The sequence below is a fragment of the Hyaena hyaena genome, unplaced genomic scaffold (genome assembly GCF_003009895.1).
Source record: "Hyaena hyaena isolate Hyena2069 unplaced genomic scaffold, ASM300989v1 scaffold_6, whole genome shotgun sequence".
Classification (NCBI taxonomy): Eukaryota; Metazoa; Chordata; class Mammalia; order Carnivora; family Hyaenidae; genus Hyaena; species Hyaena hyaena.
The window spans coordinates 714322-736927 of NW_024080638.1; the positions used below are offsets into that span (position 1 = coordinate 714322).

The window sequence follows — 22606 nt, forward strand, 5'->3', positions numbered from 1 at the left end:
TATTTTGAAAATTTGCAGTTAAATTTACATTGTGACTGTTGGATTTATTCTTGTCATATTTTTACAATAAGAGGAAATGTTTTATAGTGAGGATTTAATAAGTTAATCTGTGTCAAGGACTGAGTATAGTGTTGATAATAGCTCTTTTATCAACTGTTGCTATTATTTATATGCTATATGCCTAATTTAGGAAGGCCTCAGATATTTTTTGTCTATTGTCTATATTGTTTTACATACTTCTAATTTATCCCTACTGCTAAGAAGGATGTGAAATAACTTAAAAAATAAAAACATACGTACCCAGAGCAATTAAAATAAAAGAGGGAGCCTGGGTGGCTCTGTTGTTAAGCATCTGACTTTGACTCAGGTCATGATCTCACAGGTTTTGAGTTTTTAGCCCTTGTTGAGCGAGCACAAGCCCTGCATCAAATGAGCTTGGGCCCCACTTTGGGTTAACATGAGCCCTGCTTGAAGATATGAACAGACACTTCTCCAAAGAGGACATCCAGATGGCCAACAAACATGAAACGATGCTCAGCATCCCTCCTCATCAGGGAAATACAAATCAAAACCACACTGAGATACCACCTCACGCCAGTCAGAGTGGCTAAAATGAGCAAATCAGAGAACACAAGATGCTGGCGAGGATGTGGAGAAACGAGCACCCTCCTGCACTGTTGGTGGGAATGTAAACTGGTGCAGCCCCTCTGGAAAACAGTGTGGAGGTTCCTCAAAAAATTAACAATAGAACTCCCCTAGGACCCAGCAATAGCATGCTAGGAATTTACCCAAGGGATATAGGAGTGCTGATGAATAGGAGCACGTGTACCCCAATGTTCATAGCAGCACTCTCAACAATAGCCAAAACATGGAAAGAGCCTAAGTGTCCATCAACAGACGAATGGATCAAGAAGATGTGGTGTATCCATACAATGGAATATATGGCAATGAGAAAGAATGAAATCTAGCCATGTGTAGCAACATGGACCTTGAGGGTGTTATGCTGAGTGAATAAGTCAGGCAGAGAAGGACAAATACCATATGTTTGCACGTATAGAAGGATTAGGAGGAACTTAACGGAGGACCATGGGGCAGAAGAAGGGGGGAAATGGTGGAGGAGAGGGAGAGAGGCAAACCATGAGAGACTCTTGAATGATGAGAACAAACTGAGGACTGATGGGTATGGGAGGGGAGGGGAGAGATGGACATGGAGGAGGGCACTTGTGGGGATGAGCACTGGGTGTTATATGGAAACCAACTTGACAATAAACTTATTTGTAAAAAACAAAACAAAACCATGAGCCCTGGGTGAGCACCACTTCTCTCTCTCTCAATGAATGAATGAATGAATGAATGAATGAATGAATGAATGAATAAATAAATAAGAAGTCATATATCAGAATAAGAGTCTCTCTCTCTGTCTCAATAAGTAAGTAAATAAATAAATAAAAGAGAAGCCATGTATCAGAATAAGAGAAAACAATGTAGTAGAAAACGCAATTTTTATATCTCTTTTCTTCTTTTTTTTAACTTTTATTTTTTCTAATTACGTACTTTCCATAACAACATAGGGCTTGAATTCATGACCCTGAGATCAAGAGTTGCATGCTCTACTGACTAAGCCAGCCAGGCTCTCCCTCTTTTCACTTCATATTATGTCATGAGCATTTACTATTTTATTAAAAATGTTTTAAACATGGTTATACAATTGTATCATCATTTCTTCAACCAAAGCTCTAATTCTTTTTTTTTTTTTTTTACAGTTAAACTGTTCTCATTTACTAATACAGAGTATGATGCAGTGAAACCATTGTATATAAATCTTTGCCTTTGTCAATCCTTATTTCCTGAGGCCAGAATCCTGGGCAGTGAGTCAAGAGTACATAATCGGTTTCTGGATGTGCATTACCAAATTGCTTTCCAGAAACATAAAAGTTTGAATAATATAAAATTTATAACACTGTAAAAAAATTACTTTTAAGACCTAGATAAACTTTTTTATTTAATTTATTTTTTAAAGTTTATATATTTTGAGAGAGAGAGAGAGAGAGAATCCCAAGCAGTCTCCTCACTGTCAGCACAGAGCCCAATGCAGGGCTTGAACTCACACACCAAGAGGTCATGACCAAAGCCAAAATCAAAAGTTGGACACGTAACTGACTGAGCCACTTGGGTATCCCAAGATAAAGTTTTTTAAAATTGAGATATCCGAAAAAGAGAAAAAAATAAGAGGGGAAAAGTATTTTGAATTTCCAACATACTAAGATAAACATTCTTTAGTTTTCTTTTTTAAGAATGTAGTTCTGATCATAGAGTACAGTAAATCTTTTTAAAAGGATTTTTTTAACTACAACTAAAAGTATCTGCTAGTATGCAAAAATGGTTCCTGATCAGATAGTTCACGTAGGTAAGATCAGAATAAGCATTATGAAAGATGGTGTTAAGAACAAACTATGGATAACACACAATGACTTGGATAAATCATGAGGGAATTTTGCTGAGTGAAAAACTTTAATCCCAGAAAGTTAAATACTGTATGATTCCATTATGTAACATTCTTATATACCTTTTTTTTTTTAAATTAAGTAAGCTCTATACCCAACGTGGGGCTTGAACTCATGACCCTGAGGTTAAGAGTCACATGCCTGGCTAAGTGAGCCAGGTACCCCAAATTATTTTCTCTTACATACTTTTTTTTTTTTTAAATAAGTAAGCTCTACTCTCAAAATGGGGCTTGAACCATTTATAAACATATTTAAAATGACAACATTATGGAAATCAGGAGCAAATTTATGGTCACCCGGTTAGAACTGGAGTTGCAAGAAGGCATAGAGGAAGTTATAAAAGGCTAAAGTGAGGCATCCCCAAAGGCAAGGGAATCAAGAGCAAAAATAAACTATTGGGACCTAATCAAGATAAAAAGCTTCTGCACGGCAAAGGAAACAATCAATAAAACTAATAGGCAACTGACAGAATGGGAAAAGATAGTCGCAAATGACATATCAGATAAAGGGCTAGTATCCAAAATCTATAAGGAACTCACCAGACTCCACACCCGAACAACAAATAATCCAGTGAAGAAATGGGCATAAAACATGAACAGATACTTCTCCAAAGAGGACATCCAGATGGCCAACAGACACATGAAATGATGCTCAGTGTCCCTCATCATCAGGGAAATACAAATCAAAACCACACTGACATACCACCTTAACACCGGTCAGAGTGGCTAAAATGAACAAATAAGGAGACTCTAGATTCTGGCAAGGATGTGGAGAAACAGGCACCCTCCTGCACTGTTGGTGGGAATGTAAACTGGTACAGCCCCTCTGGAAAACAGTGTGGAGGTTCCTCAAAAAATTAACAGTAGAACTCCCCTAGGGGCCAGCAATAGCACTGCTAGGAATTTACCCAAGGGATACAGGAGTGCTGATGCATAGGGGCACATGTACCCCAATGTTCATAGCAGCACTCTCCACAGTGGCCAAAGCATGGAAAGAGCCTAAGTGTCCATCAACGGACAAATGGATCAAGAAGATGTGGTTTATCTGTACCATGGAATACTACATGGCAATGAGAGAGAATGAAATCTGACCATGTGTAGCAACATGGATGGAACTTTAGGGTGTTATGCTGAGTGAAATAGGTCAGGCAGAGAAAGACAGATACCATATGTTTGCACATATAGGTGGATTAGGAGGAACTTAACGGAGGACCATGGGAGAGGAGAAGGGGAAAAATAGTTGAGGAGAGGGAGGGAGGCAAACCATGAGAGACTCTTGAATGCTGGGAACAAACTGAGGGCTGATTGGGTTGAGGAGAGGGGAAGGGGGTGATGGGCATGGAGGAGGGCACTTGTTGGGATGAGCACTGGGTGTTATATGGAAACCAACTTGACAATAAACTATTTAAAAAAACAGTTTAAAGTGAGGGATCCTTGTGATGATGGAGATACTCTCTGTACTTCGTCTCTGTCGATGTTAATACTGTGGGTGTGATATTGTTCTCTAGTTTGACAAGGTGTTACTGTTGAAGGGAACCGGGTAAAAGGTACATGAAATCATTTTGTTATTTCTTACAATGAAATGTGAATTCAAAATTGTCTCAAAATTTAAAATTTAATTTTAAAAATCCTGAATTTAAAAGAAAACAGAAGACAATTCCATGGATTCCACTTCTGTGGAACCCCAGTGGTTTCATGGAATGGTAAATTAGATTTGGGTGGGATCTTATCTCTTCTAGTTTAGTGGCTAGTGACCTGTGACCGCTGGCCTATTGGGTCCTCACAGATAAGAACAGAGAATTACAAACTATTTCAACATTTTCAAGTCTAGTAGATACTGCATATTGGCTCAATAAAGTTATACCAAAATAAATCCACAAAATCTTCTGTGTGACATTATCTCATTTGATGGTACTTTTCTAACATTAATTATTAGTAGTTTATTTGACATTAATAAAAAATGATATGAATTGTTACTTATAGGTGCTATTTTACTGGCAAACAAAATCTTTAAAAACATGAGCTCCATGTGGAAAGGGCTTCACAAATGGAAGATTTATGGTGGAAATGAAAAACAAATATTGCCAAGCACTGTGTTAAATGCTTTCAGAATGCTTAATTTTAACAATTATGAGATGTATGTACTTTTATGTCTCTTTTAAAGGCGGAAAAAACAGACTCAGGAAGGTTATATGAACTTGCTTGGAGTCACAAAACTAAGAAGTATTGATTCTGTGATTCAAATCTACATCTTTCTGATTCTAAAACTAGCATCCTTTCCTTTTTGCTTCTTACCTCCTGCCCTGTGTATGAATCTCTTCTATGGTATCACCAAAAATTTAACCAGTAGAACAGGAGTGTTGAAATGTTTAAAATCATGCATCCTCTTAGAAAAAATTTTTAAACACACTTCCTAATATATTTATATTTATTAACAACATATGTATAGCTTTTATTAGTATATACATAGTAAAGCATAGTATAAAAGAAAATAGAAGTAAATGAGAAATATAATTTGAAGTCCCAGGTGATGTTCTTAAATGCTCCCTTGGGTATGTGTACCCCATCATAGATATCACTGATCTAGGCCAGTTCTTCCTGTAGGTTGTAGACTTTATCAGAATCACCTGAGGCACATTTTATTTTATTTTATTTTATTTTATTTTATTTATTTTATTTTTTAAAGTGTATTTATTTTGAGAGTGTGTATGTGTACCTGTATGTGTATGTGTACCTGTATGGGGAAGAGAGAGAATCCCAAGCAGGCTTGGGAGCCCAGTTCAGGGCTCCGTCTCACAAACTCACAAACTGAGATCATGACTTGAGCTGAAATCAAAAGTTGGATGCTTAACCAACGGAGCCACTCAGGCACCCCCACCTGAGGAATTTTAAATGAATATTGCTGGGCTTCATCTTAGATCCAACCAATTGGACTCTGGGGTGTAGGGCCCTGGAATCTATATTATTCACAAATTCCCCAAGTGATACCTAGCCCCTCTACAGTTTGAGAACCATTAACGTATTCTCTGCTTGATACCTTTTCATTGTATTTGGGAGTAATTATTATATTGTTACATTTCCTTGGCTTTTTTTGGCTAAATATCATTAATCTTTGAAGTTGTTTCTTATTTATTTATTTGTTTATTTTGAGAGAGAGTACAAGTGGAGGAGGGGCAGAGAGACTTGCGGTGGAGGGGACAGAGGAACTGAAGCCTGTGCTGACAGCTGAGAGCTCGATGCAGGGCTTGAACTTATAAACCATGGAATCATGACCTGAGCCAAAGTCAGCCACCTAACCAACTGAGCCACCCAGGTGCCCCTTAAAGTTGTTTCTACTGTGACAGTATCCAGCCTTCCGCCTCAGCAGATTTTGTCTCAGCATCTAGTTTGTCCAAGTCACACCTTTTCCCTATAATTGACTTTAACATTTCAACTGTGGTTTAACTTTTAGTAGTATAGTGCGAGCATAAAGAACCTCAGTCCTTCTGTAGGGCAGATGTCAAAAATTTGAAGAAGAATATAAGAAAAAACTCATTCTAAAAACCAAAAAGAGTGAAAGAAATTATATCATTAGCTATCTGTAGAAGTCACCCCAGAAAATAAATGACTGTAAGAGAGGATTCCTGAGTGTTTGCTACAACAAATGGTGGAGGGTCTTCTAAAATGTTGGGCAGACCCAGATTTGCTCCCTAAAATCATCTGAGAAGGGTCAACTTATAGCCTAACCAATATTTCACCTAATGCATTGTAACTCTTGGCTAAGACCATGGTGAAGGAGAAATGCTTTGGTGTTGTTAATAGTAGGGAAAAGCCAAGAAAATTCTTAGCACTGGACAAGGAAAGGCTGGTTCTAGAGGACTCTTTCTTCTCCTCCATCATTTCATGCTCAGCCAGGTACAGGGCTGAGCACCGGTGTATTTAGGATTCAGTATAACCCATTACTGCTTTATATCAATATCCAAGTATTTGCTGAGTTTTTACCTGGAAAGAGTGCTGGATTTGGCATCATAAGAGCATTATTTGGGTGGTATCTGCCCCCTACTCTGTGACCTTGGACAAGTTGGCTACCGTCTCTGAATGTGTTTTCCATTCTATAAAATGAAGATGATAATGTTTGCCATAAACCATTCCTAGGGATTGAAAAGCTGAACTAAATGTATTAAAAGAACCACAAGAAATTTAAAGTGCTGCATGGGAAGGCTCAGAATAGGTGGTTCTTGACAATAAGCAATTTTACTATTTCTTATATTCCTCTATGACGGATGTTTGTGGGAGTCTTTTTCCTCACAGGTGATCCAAATCTAAACTGCATGGCAAATCATATTAAATTTACCACATGTTTAAATTATATTGGTGAAATAAAATATGAAACAAAGAAAAACTCTTAGAGATGTTTGTTGCAGCATTATTTATACCAGAAAACAATATAAGTCTTCATTTGTAGAATGGTCAAATTTTGAATCACTGATAAGATGAAATTATGCAGCTAAGTATTTATGAAACATTTATAATGCTACTATAAATATTAATGAATAGCTTTTAATTATTTATTTATATAATACTATTTCATATATGTAGAAGTGCAATACCCTGGAATGTCAGTAATTTTCTTCTAAGTGCTAATAGTGCAATTTTCTAAAATATGCAGAATCCGAAGCAGGCTCCAGGCTCTGAGCTGTAGCACAGAGCCCGACGCGGGGCTCGAACTCATGAACTGTGTGACATGACTTGAGCCAAAGTCGGACGCTTAACTGACTAAGCCACCCAGGCGCCCCCAAATATGTGAAGTTTTAAGGAACAAGCATAACATTTGGAAACATGACAATTTTTCATGTAAACCAGAAGTGTTTTAAAGATTATCTTTTATTTATGTTATACATATGTATATGTGTGTGTGTGGGTATACATGAATTGTGGAGGAATGAATGTATGCAGCCAGCATTTATAAATATTAAAGGGGATTTGAAATCTGCAAATGATGAAGAAACAGCGGTTTTATATGGTAGGATATTAAATGTGTTCTTTGTTCTCTCTGCTTCAGGTGCTGATAGTCTGCAGCACAGGTTTGGCTGGGATTATGCTGCTCAACTACCAGCAAGATTACACAGTATGGGTGCTGCCTCTGATCATCGTCTGCCTCTTTGCTTTCCTAGTCGCTCATTGCTTCCTGTCCATTTACGAAATGGTAGTGGATGTATTATTCTTGTGTTTTGCCATTGATACAAAATACAATGATGGGAGCCCTGGCAGAGAATTCTATATGGATAAAGTGCTGATGGTAAGTGTTTCGAATGCCCTCAACTGCTTTAGGGGTAAACATACTAGTAAAAATATTTTGCAAAACATTCTTTGTATTTAATTCCTCTTATATGCAACTGAGTAAATCAGAATGAAACCTGTAGGGCTCATGAATGAGGTGAGTCTTGGGGAAATCAGGGAAGAAGGAAGATACTCTTGGCATGGATGAAACCATTTAAATACACCCAGCTAGAGCAATACCCATTATTGGTTATTATCCTGAGTTCACATTATTTCATACTGCTGCCTCCCTCTCTTTGATTAGAGATGGATTGGAATTGACTTTTTAAAGCTGAGTTTTAGCCCTTGAATAAGAACTTTGGACCACTCATGTTCTAAGTGCCCTTTCTTAAAGTGGAGCTTAGAGACAAAAAGTCTTTATTTCCCGGGTGGTGGCATCTGCCTGTATTTCTCCATCTACCACCTTTCCAAATATTATTGCTGTCAGCCCCATTAAAAGTTGTTATTCTAAGTACACCAGGCCAGATTGAAAGTGTTTTGTAATGAATACAGATTAACAGATCCTTGATTGGTAGATTTAACTGTCTTCCATTAGTCAAGATCTGAACCTTTATTCAGATTCTTTATAGTTATCTAGCCTCTGCAGCTTCCCTAGATTAGAATCTCAATTAAGATTTTTAAAACTTTAGACACTGTCTTTAGATGTTTCAAATACTGTTATAATCAGTGTCAAATGCTACCAAATTAAGGGCGCTTCTTAATAATAGTACTTTGTCATTAAGCTGTGAAATATTCCTATATGAAGAGTAGGTAATATTGAAGAGTAAACATTAGACATTGAGGTAGTAAGTCGTCTTCCAGGAGCGTGGTTTATTTAGTTAAATCTGAAATAAATGTGTTAATAAATAAGATAGAGTCTTTTTTTGTTTTTAAATTGCAAAAATTCCAAATGATTTAACAGACGTATTTGGTGCTGATTATCTCTTTCACTGAAATCACCATCAACTAAATTTTGGACGTTTTCATAATGTCTAATAATTCTAACTGGTTGTTTTCATAATGATATTTGACTTGTGAGCATTCCATCTCCCTTCTGATTAAGACATTTAGATAGGGAATTTGGGGGCATCTAGCTGGCATGCAACTCTTGATTTTGGGGTTGTAAGTTTGAGCCCCACATTGGGTATAGAGATTACCTTAAAATTTTTTAATGTTTTTTTCAATGTTTATTTTTGAGAGACAGAGAGAAACAAAGCATGAACAGGGTAGGGGCAGAGAGAGAGGGAAACACAGAATATGAAGCAGGCTCCAGGCTCTGAGCTGTCAGCACAGAGTCTGATGCAGGGCTCGAACTCATGAACTGTAAGATTATGACTTGAGCTGAAGTCAGAGACTTAACTGACTGAGCCACCCAGGTGCCCCTAGAGATTACTTTAAAAAAATATATATATAATCTTTTAAAAAAAGAAGAAGAATTTTGTTTTTGTGTCTTACACCCTAGATCAAAAGCAGAGTTAAAAAAATACACTTTTTTTTCCTTTAGTTTTTTTCTGTAAGAATTGTGAGGATTTTTAATGGAGAAGTGCTCCATAAACTTTGACACGATAGAAACATTTCTTTGGGACATAATCCTATTTTAACTACTTTTGACCACAGGTTCTGGTTGTTACTTCCTGTCTTCCTGCTTTATGGGGTAATTTCAAAGCCAGATAGACTTTTTTTTAAAGTAGCTTATTTATGATTGAGTAAAAACAATATTCTGCACTTAGGAGAATCAATGCTTTCTTTTACCTGCTAGGGTTATTTTAAAGAGAGGGCTTGTGGAGTAAAACACTCTTGTTGTTCTGTTTAACCTTGATATGGAAGAAGTAAGACAACAAATAGAACAATATCTAAGTATGAAAAAACAATCTTTTAAGAAAGCATTGGGTTTTTCTCTTCCAGATAGAAGTAATGTTCTCTCTTTGAGCTTAAGTGAGATTGTCGCAATAAATGGATGGGAAAAAGATGCTGACAAATTACAGCCTGTATGCACAAATTTAACAGCTCTTGTGTAGTGATACTAAATATTAGTCCCTGCTGTGGTTTTAGGCCATCCTTGTACTGATATTGAATCGAAAATTGCAGTGCTCCTTTGAATTCATCTTTCAACCAAAATCTGAAAGGACCTAAGAATTTATGCAATTTGGTCCATATTTTGCAGGAGTTTGTGGAAAACAGTAGAAAAGCAATGAAAGAAGCTGGTAAGGGAGGCGTGGCCGATGCCAGAGAGCTAAAACCGATGGTAGGTGGAGATGAGGAGGTGACCGCCCTCCAAGAATTTCACTTTCACTTCCTCTCTCTCTCTGTTTTCACTGACTGTACTTCTTCAGGAGAAGCTGCTGTTGTCTGTATCACGCAGGATGTGCTGCTCTTTCTGTTTGTGTGTTTACCCATCACTTGGATGGCAGAATTCTTGTCACAACTGAGACCACCTTCTGTAAAAGTAAGCTGAAAGGAATAGCATCTGTCTCAGGGCTCATTGCCTCATAGGAGGGTAATTTTTGTCCCTAAAGGAAAATGGCCGTTTCTGGTGTGTGTTGTGTGGATTTTTTTTTTCTTTTTCTTTTTAACCGTCCGTGTTTGGTTTTCATTGAACTGAACCTTTGGTTGTACACTTGAACTGATAGTTTGATTTTTATCATTTTGGAAGGTGATACTAGCAATTCCTTTCAACTTGCTAAAATTCATATTCCCCACTTTTTTAATATTGGTTTGTTTCTGTTGCTGTCTTTACCTTTTGCTGACTTTTTCTTCTGTTGCCCGGATTGTACTTTCTTTGTTTCTTGAGCTATTTTTCAGTGGCAAACAAGGTTATTCCATCAACACTCACATTCCCACTCAATAAAACTACCTGGTCTTCTCTAACCTCAGCTTAATTGTGAGAAAGATAAATGGTCTCTGGTCAGTGATATGTATGTATATTATAAGTATTTTCATTTGGGAAAAAAAAAAAAACATAGTGTGAGAGAATCCTGAGTTGCTTTTGCCACAGATATTGTCACCTCTGCATAATGACAGATATCTCTCGCATATATTTGTGTAATTACTACTTATTTTGCAAATGTATTGTTCTTAAACAGCTAATTTTAAATAATGTGCCTTCTGATTGCACATGATATCCCAAAGTGTGAGATGAAGACTCCTCTTTCTTCTTTATAGTTTAATAAACTGGTTGGTTTCATAGGTTTCCAACTTGAGAAATACACAGTATAAAACAAGCCCATTTAAGTATATATGAGTAAAGGAAATGGGTTCGTTTGAGGTCTGGTAGTGAGGAGGCTATATGTATATGCAAAATAATTGCATATTCAACCTAAATTAAAGCCACAGCAGAATGTTTACATATAAATTCTCTCCTCCGTTGCCCTCTCCAGGGCCCATTTTTGTGTTGTTGTTAATAGCATTGACGATTGTCAAAGTCAAACCTTCAATGCTTATTTTCCAAGGTACAGATCACTCTAATCATAAGTCAGAGGACGTAGAGCTCTTAGTTTTAAGTGTGTACCAGCCAGAACTGCATTGAGTGGGCAAAGGGCACCATCAGCAGCCCCTCTGGTCTGGCTTCTTGCCTTCTCTACCCCTTCTTTCTGTATACCTCCTACTTGACACTGGCCGGGGGGGACAGAAGTGAAGATTCTGCCAACCCTCTGGTGGCCTGGATAAATGAGGAAGGCTTCCTTCTTGCCACTGTTTGTCATACTTATTCAGAAACTGGTTCCCAGCCTAAACCTTAAAAAGGTAAAATATTAAATCTTAAAATGTAAACCACCTTTGCCCCCCTTTTCTGTCTTTCCAGTGGTTGACATTTCTATTAAGTCATTTGTCAATCATAATCATTTTTAAAAAGGGAGAAATATTTGGAGGTCTCAACTAGCTTAGTTTGACCATGAATTGGCACGTATTTCTGCATTCTCCCTTAGTGAAGGATAAAGTGTGAAAGACAAGTATACAAGTATGCCGTCTCTTACCTCAACCCCTAATTCATAGGTAATAAGAAGAGGAATCCCCAGGTTATGTGGCATTCTACCAGAAGCCAAAAATTTAGAAAGATTTTTCACCCCAGTATTGCTTTCAGTTTTAAATTAATGCCCTTTAACTGAAACACTGCTTTAAAAATCTTCATACATATTTTGGTTTTACTTTATGTTGCTCATCAGCTCATTGCTTGCAGATTAACAGCAAAACCCTCCACTGTGTTCCCAAATATATCTTTTATGTGCATTGTGCTTCTGGTGCTTTGGACATTACAGCATTTGGTCCCTAAGAATGATGTTTTTTTATATGGTTTAAAAATTTCCCAGGAGAGAAGTTGAGATGTTGCTTACAGGGTAGTTAAGTATTTTAAGCACATCAGTACCTCTGATTCTTACCTCTCTTTTGCATTAGCATGGCAAGAGTTGACCCCTACTACCACCGTGCATCTTGGATGTGTCCCTAAATAATTCTCTGAGAGATTCCTCATTAAAACTTAGGGATTGGTAGAATGCAGGATTGCTTATTTGTATTTGCTTGGTTTAATTCAAATGTTACTCCCTTAGATAAAATTCTGTAAAAGCGTCATACGTATTTAGTCACATCTATGTAATCTGTTGTTAAGTTCACTTGTCTATCTTCTTTCTAAATGGGATATTTTAATTTAGGGTTTACTTTTAGCTTATAGAATTAATGTTCAGGAAAGTGAGGTTTTAAATTTCCCTTTTGACAAAGGATCATTGAGTTAAATATAAGTATTTCCAGTTTTCCTCTTGGACTTACTTTTTTTTTTGAGAAAGAGCCTCACTAGTTCAGGACAATTTGAAGGTTTGTGAGATCATCCTATAAATCTTTGAAAATGATTTTAGAAAGATTTACTAAATGTGACATTACAGAAGTTTAAGAAAAAGAACTTCTGGCCATCTGCTTCAACAGGAAAGAATTTATAGAGTAAAAGGAGATAAAAACCTGAACACAATAACAACATAGGGCAGAGATGTATTCTCTGCATATCTCAAAGATTATCCAGAAGGAAATGTGACTTTTTTTAAAATTTTGGTTTTTTTAATGTTTATTTACTTTTGAGACAGACAGAGTGTGAGAGGGGAAGGGCAGAGAGAGAGAAAGGCACAGAATCTGAAGCAGGCTGCAGGCTCCTAGCTGTCAGCACAGAGCCCGATGTGGGGCTCGAACTCATGAACTATGAGATCATGACCTGAGCCCAAGTCAGACACTTAACCAACTGAGCCATCCAGGCACCTCAGACTTTTCAACATTCATAGGAATTGTGGCCCCTGGAATATAGGTTCTGGGTGAAGGGCACACAATCCATTTTGCTTTGTTGCCACTTGTGACCATCTATGTATTTGTAACATCATTCATGACCTCCTTTTAATGGTAATTGTCTAAGATTGTACTCTGTATGACTTTGTTTTCTAGGCTTCGGGAGCAAGTTCCGCTTGAACCTAGCCGACCGTTATGGAACCCATTGACATTCCAAAACAATATATACACATAACTATGTATTTGTGTGTGTGGGTGTGTGTATATATGTATATGTATGTGTGTATATATATGTATATGTATATACACACACACACATAATCAGCCAAAATCAGAGAAAAGGAACAGGGATTTAATACCTTTTTTATGCTTATTTTTGTCAAACATGTACTCCTTTCATACGGGTGGCTTTTACAAGGCAACTGCCGTCATTTAATGTTTTCAATTGTAATTGTCTTAATGGAAATGTTAAGATTCATATCTGATTAACATTTTTAATAACTTAGAGGAGATTTTAACTTTAGTTATTTAAATGAGGTAAAATTATTGTACCGAATTCTCTGTCTAAAGTATATTCAGGGATGATTTCCCTGATGTGTGCATAAAATCAATATCTTATTTTACTGATGCATAAGTCCTAGTGGGAAGAGACTAGGCATATGCTTTCAGATAAATAAGGAGTTACTCCAATCAGTTTTCCCCAATCAAAGAAGCCATGTCATTTTACTTTTAGAAACATACCAGTGGACTCAATATGGGAATTTTCATAATCGCTCATGCATTTGTCAGCCAACATTAAAAAGTAACCAACTCCTCAGGTATTTGTAGTTTACCCTAAGCTTCTATAAGAGAGTAGGTTAAAAAGAAAAGGGTAGGTAATCTTTATTATGCAAACTTCGTTCTTATAGTTTGTCTTCTCTTTCATTTTTTACTTTAGTAGCATCCTCCACACATTTGTGTGCCTGATTTGAAGGGAAGCTGGGGTACCCAGCGAGTTTAGCCTTTAAGTTTCTGTGTATTGATTTGCAGATTAAGTAATGCTGGGAGGAATAAAGAAGGGAGGGAAACATGGAACACAAAAGCCTTGCAGATTCCAGTGCTTGGGCTTCTGCTTCTAAGGAACGTCAGTGGCTTAGGGCTAAATGGCCATTTTATTCAGATGCTTGCTATAAAATCTGAAAACATACTGGCTGGTGCTCCTCTCCTTGGCAATTCATTCAGTATCCAGAATTCTACAACGTTTAACTGAAGAATTGGTTATGTTTTGATCCTAAGAGTCGAACATACTTTTTGTTTGGGGATGGGTTTGAGGTTTTTGTTTCTTCGTTGATTTCTTTTTTTTTTTTTTTAATTCCTGAAGCTTACCAGATATGAATGGCTAATATTCCATTGTTCTGCTTATTGTAATGGTGAATGCTTTAAGAAAAAAAAAAAGTGTAATTTGCTAAGAATAATTCATGATCTGTTTATGCGATAACTCCTTTTTGTTACAATTTTTTTAAAAAAGGCTATTTTTGTTAATGTAAAGTAAATATTTCAGAGCAAATTTTTTAAACTTATTGCACTAAATACAGGCTCTGTAAAAAAAAAAAAAAAAAAGCCTCAGCATTTTATCATTCCATGGAAGAAGAATCTTTTGAAAGAAAGCATTGCCTCCTACCAGAATTAGACAGTGAATTAGACCGGTATTATGGAAATGCATACAATTAATGTCACTAGGGCTTAATAAGCAGCTGTTTGCTAATGTGCTTCCTTTCAAAGGGTTAGACCTTTAAATTGCTGCAAAAGGTAAATTGTATTTTTTTTTAAGTATCCGTGTTCTTTACTCTAGCTAGGCTAAAATTTGCTAAATGCCTTGGTTTCTTTTCAAAGCTCATGTAATATTTCTGATTTTTCAGAATATTTGCAATAAGAGTCTGGATTTTTTAAAACACACACACACACACACACACACACACACACACACACACACACACACAGTTAAGAGCTCATATCTTGGCAAGACCTGAGAAACCAACATTGTGAGAATAGCTATTCTGAAACAATAATTCTCCAGAAGTTAACATCTAACATCGCCAAATGGTATCATTGTACTCTTTTATATCATTTGAAATGGAATAAATATAACTATGTAACTAACAATTATCCAAATAGATGAGAGAGCAAATCATGTAAGGAAATTGAGAATACCTTCCGTTGCATAGCCACACAGATTTTGGACATTAAGAAACATTGGGAACTAAATTTAGGATTGGAAAAAGTTTGGAAGATGAGTATCAAAACAGAAGACATTCTAGGAGCTAGCTATTCTAGGAGATGTCCCTCCAAAGTGACCCGATGGAAGTCTTGAATTTGGAAATTAAGTTCTACTCACTTGGACATCCCAGCATCATGGACTCTTGCTGCTCCCTGTTCCATTTGCTCGTAATCTCAGCTATTTGGAAGCCACCAGGAATGCTTTCTAATTATCATTTGCAACTAGAACTGTAATCAGAAAGAAATTTTGTATTTTTGTATAACTGGATTGTGTGCCATTTTATATAACAGGTCCTGTTTTACAAATAAATTTTGTTTTACTAACATTGTGTTTAGAAATTATGATCTATGTGTAACCATGTCATTTGAGTTCCAAATTAATTGCCACGCTGTTTTCCCTAAGTGAATTTGTGTGCCGTCTAAGTAGATATATGCATGTGTGCATATATATTACCACAGGCACATACAGAGAGATACTTAATATATAGAATATCACTCTCATATGAGCTTCATTCCTTGATGCATTTTATAAAGCCTCACAGAGGCTTTTTAGCAATATTTAAATGTTTTGAGGTTATGTTTGGAGATTCCTGCTGCCTCTTTCATTCATTGCGAGTCATTCTTCAGCTAGCTATGGGCTGCCTTATTGCTACTCGCTCACTGCCTCCATCTTCTGCCCAAGTGAGAAGAATAGATGAGGAACAAAAATTATCTGTGATATGTGATTACCTGAATAATTTTATAAGCCATCGACTCTGTGTTGTGGTTTTTGTCTCTTTCTGTGATGGAGCTTCAAAATTGTGTTCAATACTTATATCTCCAGAGTTATGGTTAGGATCCTCTATTGTAAATGGTGATCGTGGTGGCAAAGTATCACTGTGGGTTCTGCCGTCAGAAAAAGCCTCTGGTACATGATTTAGACTTTCTAGGCTCCCGCCTCAATAGTAAGTGCCGCTGTAATATAGTATGGAAGGGAAAAGGTTACATTTCAGTGTAAATCCAAAAGAGCTATCTTCTATGGGAGGCTTAACCAGTGGTTAGGTAAACATTAGGAATTTAGCTAGGGCATTGAGATTACATAATCCTTGCATGGATGAGCAGAGCTCAGAGCAGGTTGTTCCTTTAAACCATTTAATGCAGTGCTTAATGTTTAGGATTAGAGCTTTTATCCTATCCTATAGCATGATTAAGTCCTACGTTACTGCAATTTAAGTAGCTTAACTGTGTGTTGGTCCCCAAACTTTTTCCATAATGGTTGGGGAGGAGGCACTCACTGAATCTTATTTTTAAATTATGGTGGAAATAAGTTTTTCCTTTGTAGAGATGTTCCTTTACTCTTAGATACTTTTTCTTTTTTTTTTTTTTTTAACCAAAGAACATTAAGCTGCTGATTCCCGATACCATTGATCTTGGTATCTGCCAAGGCCCCTTGTCTCCCAGGGCAGTTTCAGGATTTCATCGCAATAGGGGTTAATGAGGAGATGACCCCTTCTTTTTTCCTGGTCCTGACCTGCTGCTTTACAAGAGACTAATGCTTCTCCCACCAGAACTGTGGGCACCAAACATCAGGACATATCAGTGTCTCCAACTCTGCACCATGCACCAGTACTAGCTAAGAAAGACCACTTCAGGAGGTCACCCTATCCCACCCTACTGGCAAATTAAAAATAAAGGGGTCCGTTCCAAAACCAGAGCTGCCAATTATGGTGGCTTGAACATTTTATTTTATCTTTGGTCCATAACCTCATTTGAATTTCTGGAGTTTCCAATAGGCTTAAGGTAGCCTATGAGAAGTTTCCTTCATAAAATACTTCAAGCTTTCACCTTTCGATAAATTCTCTATTGCTTTTTTTATTGCTACTTAAAAAAAATCCTCAGAGTCTGGAGGCTTATCAATGCACCTGCCACAGTTAATTTCTGTATTCTTTTCATATATTTCATCTGACAGATAGGAGTGAACTATAATGGCTTGCCTAGAATTGTTAAGATGTGGTCCGTGAATATATATTAGAAAAATTGCAAGTTTGAAAGTAAATGCACATAAAGCAGAGGTTTGCCTATTATAAATTCTCAGCTTGGAATGCCTTTTGCTTTAAATGCATATTCATGTATCTTTAAATGCATATTCATGCATCTTTGTGTACTAAGGATGCATATTAGCCCTTTTGAAGGGTAGGTACTGTTCATATACAGTGGCCGCTTTTGGAATTAGCTCATCTTTGATTAGTGGCACATAGCCCAAATTTTGAATCCAGGACCCTTGAATGTGCCAAGAGAAAAATCTAGAGCTAACAAACTTAACAAAACAAAAACTAAACATGTTGTATACACATGTCAGTTTAAAAAAGCACACTTTCCCCACTCAAATTTCATAAATGTGAGCCAAATTCTTACGCTACAGGTTTTAAGAGGAAATTTTAAATCCAATATTCAAATCTTTTAATGTATCTTTCTTATAGAAAGCTTCAATGCAAAGTTTTTAAATTTGAGAATTTCTGTGGAAAATCTTTCTAGAGAAATACTACAGTACCTTTTCTTCCTTCCCATCTTCATAATTTTTATAGAGATTTAAAAAAGTCAAATGATGGTTTAGTTTCAATATTGCATGTATAATTATCACTTTTGTAAATTACATGGACAACATTTAAGTTGATATTTTCTAAAATAATTCATTAATAAATTTGTGGAAAAGATATGAAATTATTAAGAACCAAAATATTAGGCTATTTTATTCCATTTTGATACTCAGTTTTAAAACTAAAATGATTTCCTGAGGAATAAATACTCCAGGCCAGGGCATTCAGAATAATAATGCTTTTAGGTTACTCAAGGCCTAGTCAAGATCTAGCTGAATATGAAAGCATTGTAATTCCCAAATGTTTCAGGAAATTTTCACTTTTATTTGCTGAGACCTGAATTTAATATTTGGTATTCATAAGCAGGTTCTTAATCTTTTGAGAGAACTATGGGCCGTTTTGAGAAGCTTATGAAAGCAATGTACTGTCTTTCTCTCAAGTGCACATAGCACATTTATGAACATTTAAAATGGTAATCGAATTTGAGGGCCCTCACACTGGCAGCCTCCACCCCACCATCCCCTTAGGACCTCATGCCCACAAATCAAAGGCTGCTCTAAACTTGGTTTGATAACATGTTTTGAAATAAAGTAGTGATTAGGACTCCACTAAAAATACTTCTAACATGGTACCTACCAATTTCTGACCTGGAATCATTTGTGTAACTTAAGACTTTGGTTTAGTACCAGTTTTGGAAATAGAAACCACACTAATCTGAAAAGTAACAAAATGGTCAACACTGAATCTTCAAGACAGTGAGATTTCTTTCCTTGGAGATATGATGGTGTGTGTGTTGGGGATGAATTTTGGCAAGCTACCACATTATTTGCAATGAATGAGAAAATCCAAGCAGTGAATAAGAAGGAATCCTTATAATTAGCCATCTGCCAAAACACTTGATTCTTTTTTATTGCTGCTCAGATATGACAAGTGTTATCAGTAGATCACTGTCTAAAAATCTATCAGTCATCATGACCAAGAACATTTGAAGATGATGATAAATTAGCAAACTCAGTATAGCTCACAGTTGACAAAGTTTTAGTGGAAATTTGGAGGAGCAGATTCTGGGAGTTGAGGGGGAGAGAATTCAGAAGTTGTTTTTCTCCCCTACTTAAATCAGGGAGGTGTTTCTTATTTTGGGTGTTTTCCAGTCACCCACTAGAGCAGCTTTTGTCCAGCCTGCCGATGAGACTGTGCCTCCACTCCCCACATCCACCCGGTCTTGCTTCTTTAGGGAAGCACGTGGATTTCTTCACATCTGCACCATACTATTAGGTACGGGTGCTGCATCTACATGGAGGGCCCCCAGGGCCCTTAAAAAAGCATGCAGAAATCCTTAAAGGAGTTTGCAGTTCTTTCAAGATTTGATTCCAGTGAGTCATGATTTATAGTCAGACATCAAACTGTAACCTACCTTTTAAAGCTGAAGAAAGCAGTGGAAATCTCATAACTGGCTGGAGAAGAAAGGAGAAAAGTCAGCTCCCTACCCCACCCCACACCTCCAGAAGAGCTTTAATGAACCTTCTACAGTAGCAAATGGAGAGACCATGGGTGGAAATTTCCCATATCAGGTGAAAAAGGGCCTGAGTGCAGTGTAAGTATCTACATTTGATATTCCTTTTGTTGTAGATGTGTATGACTTAGAGTGTTCTGATGTTCACATCTGAATCTGATCCACCCATCCTGTCAGATAGGAATATAGTTTGAGTTAGTTATTTTTTTCAGGAATTTGTGTTACATCATTCTGTGTGAGTAAAAGTAGGCCCGGGAAAGAAGACTCGACTAAATGCGCACAGAGCTGAGATGAAGCTACAGCCAGCACCCCACGGACCATTCCACCTGCCACTAGAAAATGTGAGCACTCTCTTTATTTACCATGTTCATCATCAGGCCAGGATTCATAAATTGTGTTTGATACGTCACAGGAATGAGACAGTACCAGGACAGCTTTTAGGGGCTGATGACCTGAGACAGAGACTAGTAAGAAAGTTGTCCCCATTCTCTGGGCTCCAGTAGTCTGTGCTCAGAAGTTCTTTTTGGCTCCTCTTGGTTTTTGCTAGATTTGATTTTCAGAGACTTGGCATGGGGAGATTTACCTTTCTTCTATGTTGCCTTAGTGCTTACTACAAGGCTATGCGGTGGTGTTGAGGTTTTGTGACTTCTTCCCTTTCATAAAAGGGTACCGGGAGCTCCATGATGAAAAAAAGTTTCAATTATACTGTCTCAGAAGATTCTTGACCACTGAATGCACTTTAAATAGGTCTTGTAACCCAGTGAGGTAAGTTCAGTGGGTTGTTAGCTGATTTGATTATAAGAGGAAAAACTTTACAACTAACAAAACAGAAAGGTGGGGAGAAAAGTGTGGAGGGCACCGAACAAAATGACAGAGGCTCTGGAAAAACAACCAAAGACAAAAAAGCATATCTTCTGAAGACCAAAGGCCCAACTTTAAGTACTTGCTGGCACAACCCATCCGAACTTCTGGAGTTTAGAATAGAGCCCCTAGAACAGGCAGCCAAGCTCTAGGACAAATCCGTGCAATAGGGACCTGCCATAGACCTCTCGGGCTTTGAGCCTTCACATCCAGTGTCAGGCCCAGCCCAAGGTATGTGATGCTATGAATGCAAAACACGCATCAGTGTGTCTCTATTTCTCACTGCTGTGTCATTCAGCACGAGAAGTATGTTGTGGTGCCACATATTTCTCAACCTGATGCCTTTTTGTCTTTGTCTTTTTCTTTCGCCATTTGCATCCTATTTCATAGCGTCAGAATGAATTTTTGTATCATGTCCTGTCTGTCCATTAAGAACTGTAGGATCACAGTTCAGCCTTCCATGAATTCCGTAGTTCAGGATCCTTTACCTTAGCGTTATTTTGAGCTTTTTCTTATCACAGTGTCATTACACTGTTTTCAGGAGGGGAAACAAACAAGTAGGTGCTTGAACATGCCCCATAGACATGGTGGTAACCCAACTATTTGTGACTGTCATTATTGACACAGTGCAGACTTTACAGACAGAGCATTATGCTCTCAGAGGACTTTACAAACATGTATATTAAGCAATTAGCTTTCTGGAGTTATCAAATCTTCCTGGGAAATTAACTTCCAAGAGCTCTGAATTGGATGGAATTCCATCTGGCTTCAGAGTACAATGAGCCTATATGAGATGGAGCTTTGAAATGTTTCTTGTGCAGAAATTTGAAATAGAAAAAAAGTGCTGATCTAATGCTAAGTTTTCTCTGTGTACTGACTCAGTTGCCAGAATTATAATGAAAACTGTATTTTAGTCTAACAAATGTATAGAATTTTTTATGTAATAAATAAAATTTTATAGGAAAGAATGTCATTGTCTACTGTGTTGGAACATTTTCCCATGGCCAGGGTGGTGATTAACAGTAGTGTAAGAGAGGAAAATAATTTCCCCTCTACCCTTCTGAGTTCTTAGCTGAGACCTCTGTAATAGAAGACAGACTATTTCATGAGAGAAAAACATGCATAAACTTATTAACATGTGTACCTCATGTATACATGGGAGATACCCAGGGAAAATTGAGTAACTCTCTGAGGTGGCTTAAAATTCAAGATTAAATACCATCTGGCCAGGAAAAGGGAAGGGGTGAGGTAGGCCTCCTGGAGGACAGGAGATAATTTTTAGGAGAGCTGAGTGGGCCTTTAGAAAAATAGACGGGGAGTTAAGATAGATTGTGAGAAAGTTTGCCTGGGTGTGGTGTCTGACTTCTTGTTTCCTGTGAGAAGTCAATTCTCCTTGGTTAATGAACCTCCCAAGAAGAGACTTGATGACAGTTGAGGTCCTTTTGGAGGATCTGTCTTTAGGCACATAAGGAGAGTTCAGAGAAAGCCTCTCCCTGCATTTACTATCTTTCAGGTACCTACGTGTAGCTCAAAATGATCAATATACCAAAGTGGCATTTTGGGGGTGGCGTGTTTTGAAATCCTACAGTCTTATTGGGGAGGGCATATTCTACTCTTCAATAGAAAGTGATCATGGGTAACATCTTGGCTTCAGATTAGGTCATTATGCTGCAAGGGTGCCCCAGAATTTCCCAGTGCCTTCCTTTCTAGCATCTTGCAGTATGTCCTAGGATCCTTGAAGTACAAACTATAAATGCACTACAAACTAAAGAAGTACAAAATTCAACCACTGCCCCACCCGGCTTGAGTCTGGGCTGCCACTGCAGCTGAATTAAAGTCAATAGATAGAGTAGAAAAAAGCCTGTTAGATAACATTTATAAGAGAAAACACATGTACCTGGTACTGTGCCCTGCACATAAATTGAAGCATGGATCTGTGCTAAGTTAGTGGGTTTATGAAACTCTGGTTATAATTTATGTAGTGGCTGTGCCCCATTAAACTGTGGAAAAAATCAAGCTCGTTTAAAACTAATATTTTATTTTATTTATTTTTAAGTAGGCTTCAAGCCCAACACAGAGTCCAATGCTGAGCTTAACTTCATGACCCTGAGATCAAGAGCTGGGCTAAGATTAAGATTTGGACACTTTAACCAACTGAACTACAAGGCGCCCCACTAACCATATTTTAAATGATACAAAGGATTAAGGAAGGGGTGGTCATAAGTGGAAGAACTTTTTCAATACCAATAAACCTCTCCTAATTTGTTTCATAATTTTGGACTTTTTTGAGAGGCTTCTGTACAGACTGCTTTTCATGAGCAAATGTGAATAATGCCCAGA

The 22606-nt window shown here is 37.3% G+C and overlaps 1 protein-coding gene across 3 annotated transcripts in view; it reads left to right on the forward strand.

Moving 5' to 3' along the window:
* Positions 1 to 22606, forward strand: part of SLC44A1 (solute carrier family 44 member 1) — a 201577-nt gene that overhangs the window by 140968 nt on the left and 38003 nt on the right. Inside the window, exons 14-16 of one of the 3 annotated variants that reach the window (XM_039239909.1) lie at positions 7545 to 7781; positions 9966 to 10046; positions 13217 to 13354. In XM_039239909.1, coding sequence (XP_039095840.1) covers positions 7545 to 7781; positions 9966 to 10046; positions 13217 to 13240 — 342 coding nt within the window. In that variant the 3' untranslated portion in view covers positions 13241 to 13354. Of the gene's footprint in view, positions 1 to 7544; positions 7782 to 9965; positions 10324 to 13216; positions 13355 to 22606 lie in introns of those variants that run through there. The other 2 variants (XM_039239918.1, XM_039239904.1) reach the window with 2 other exon arrangements.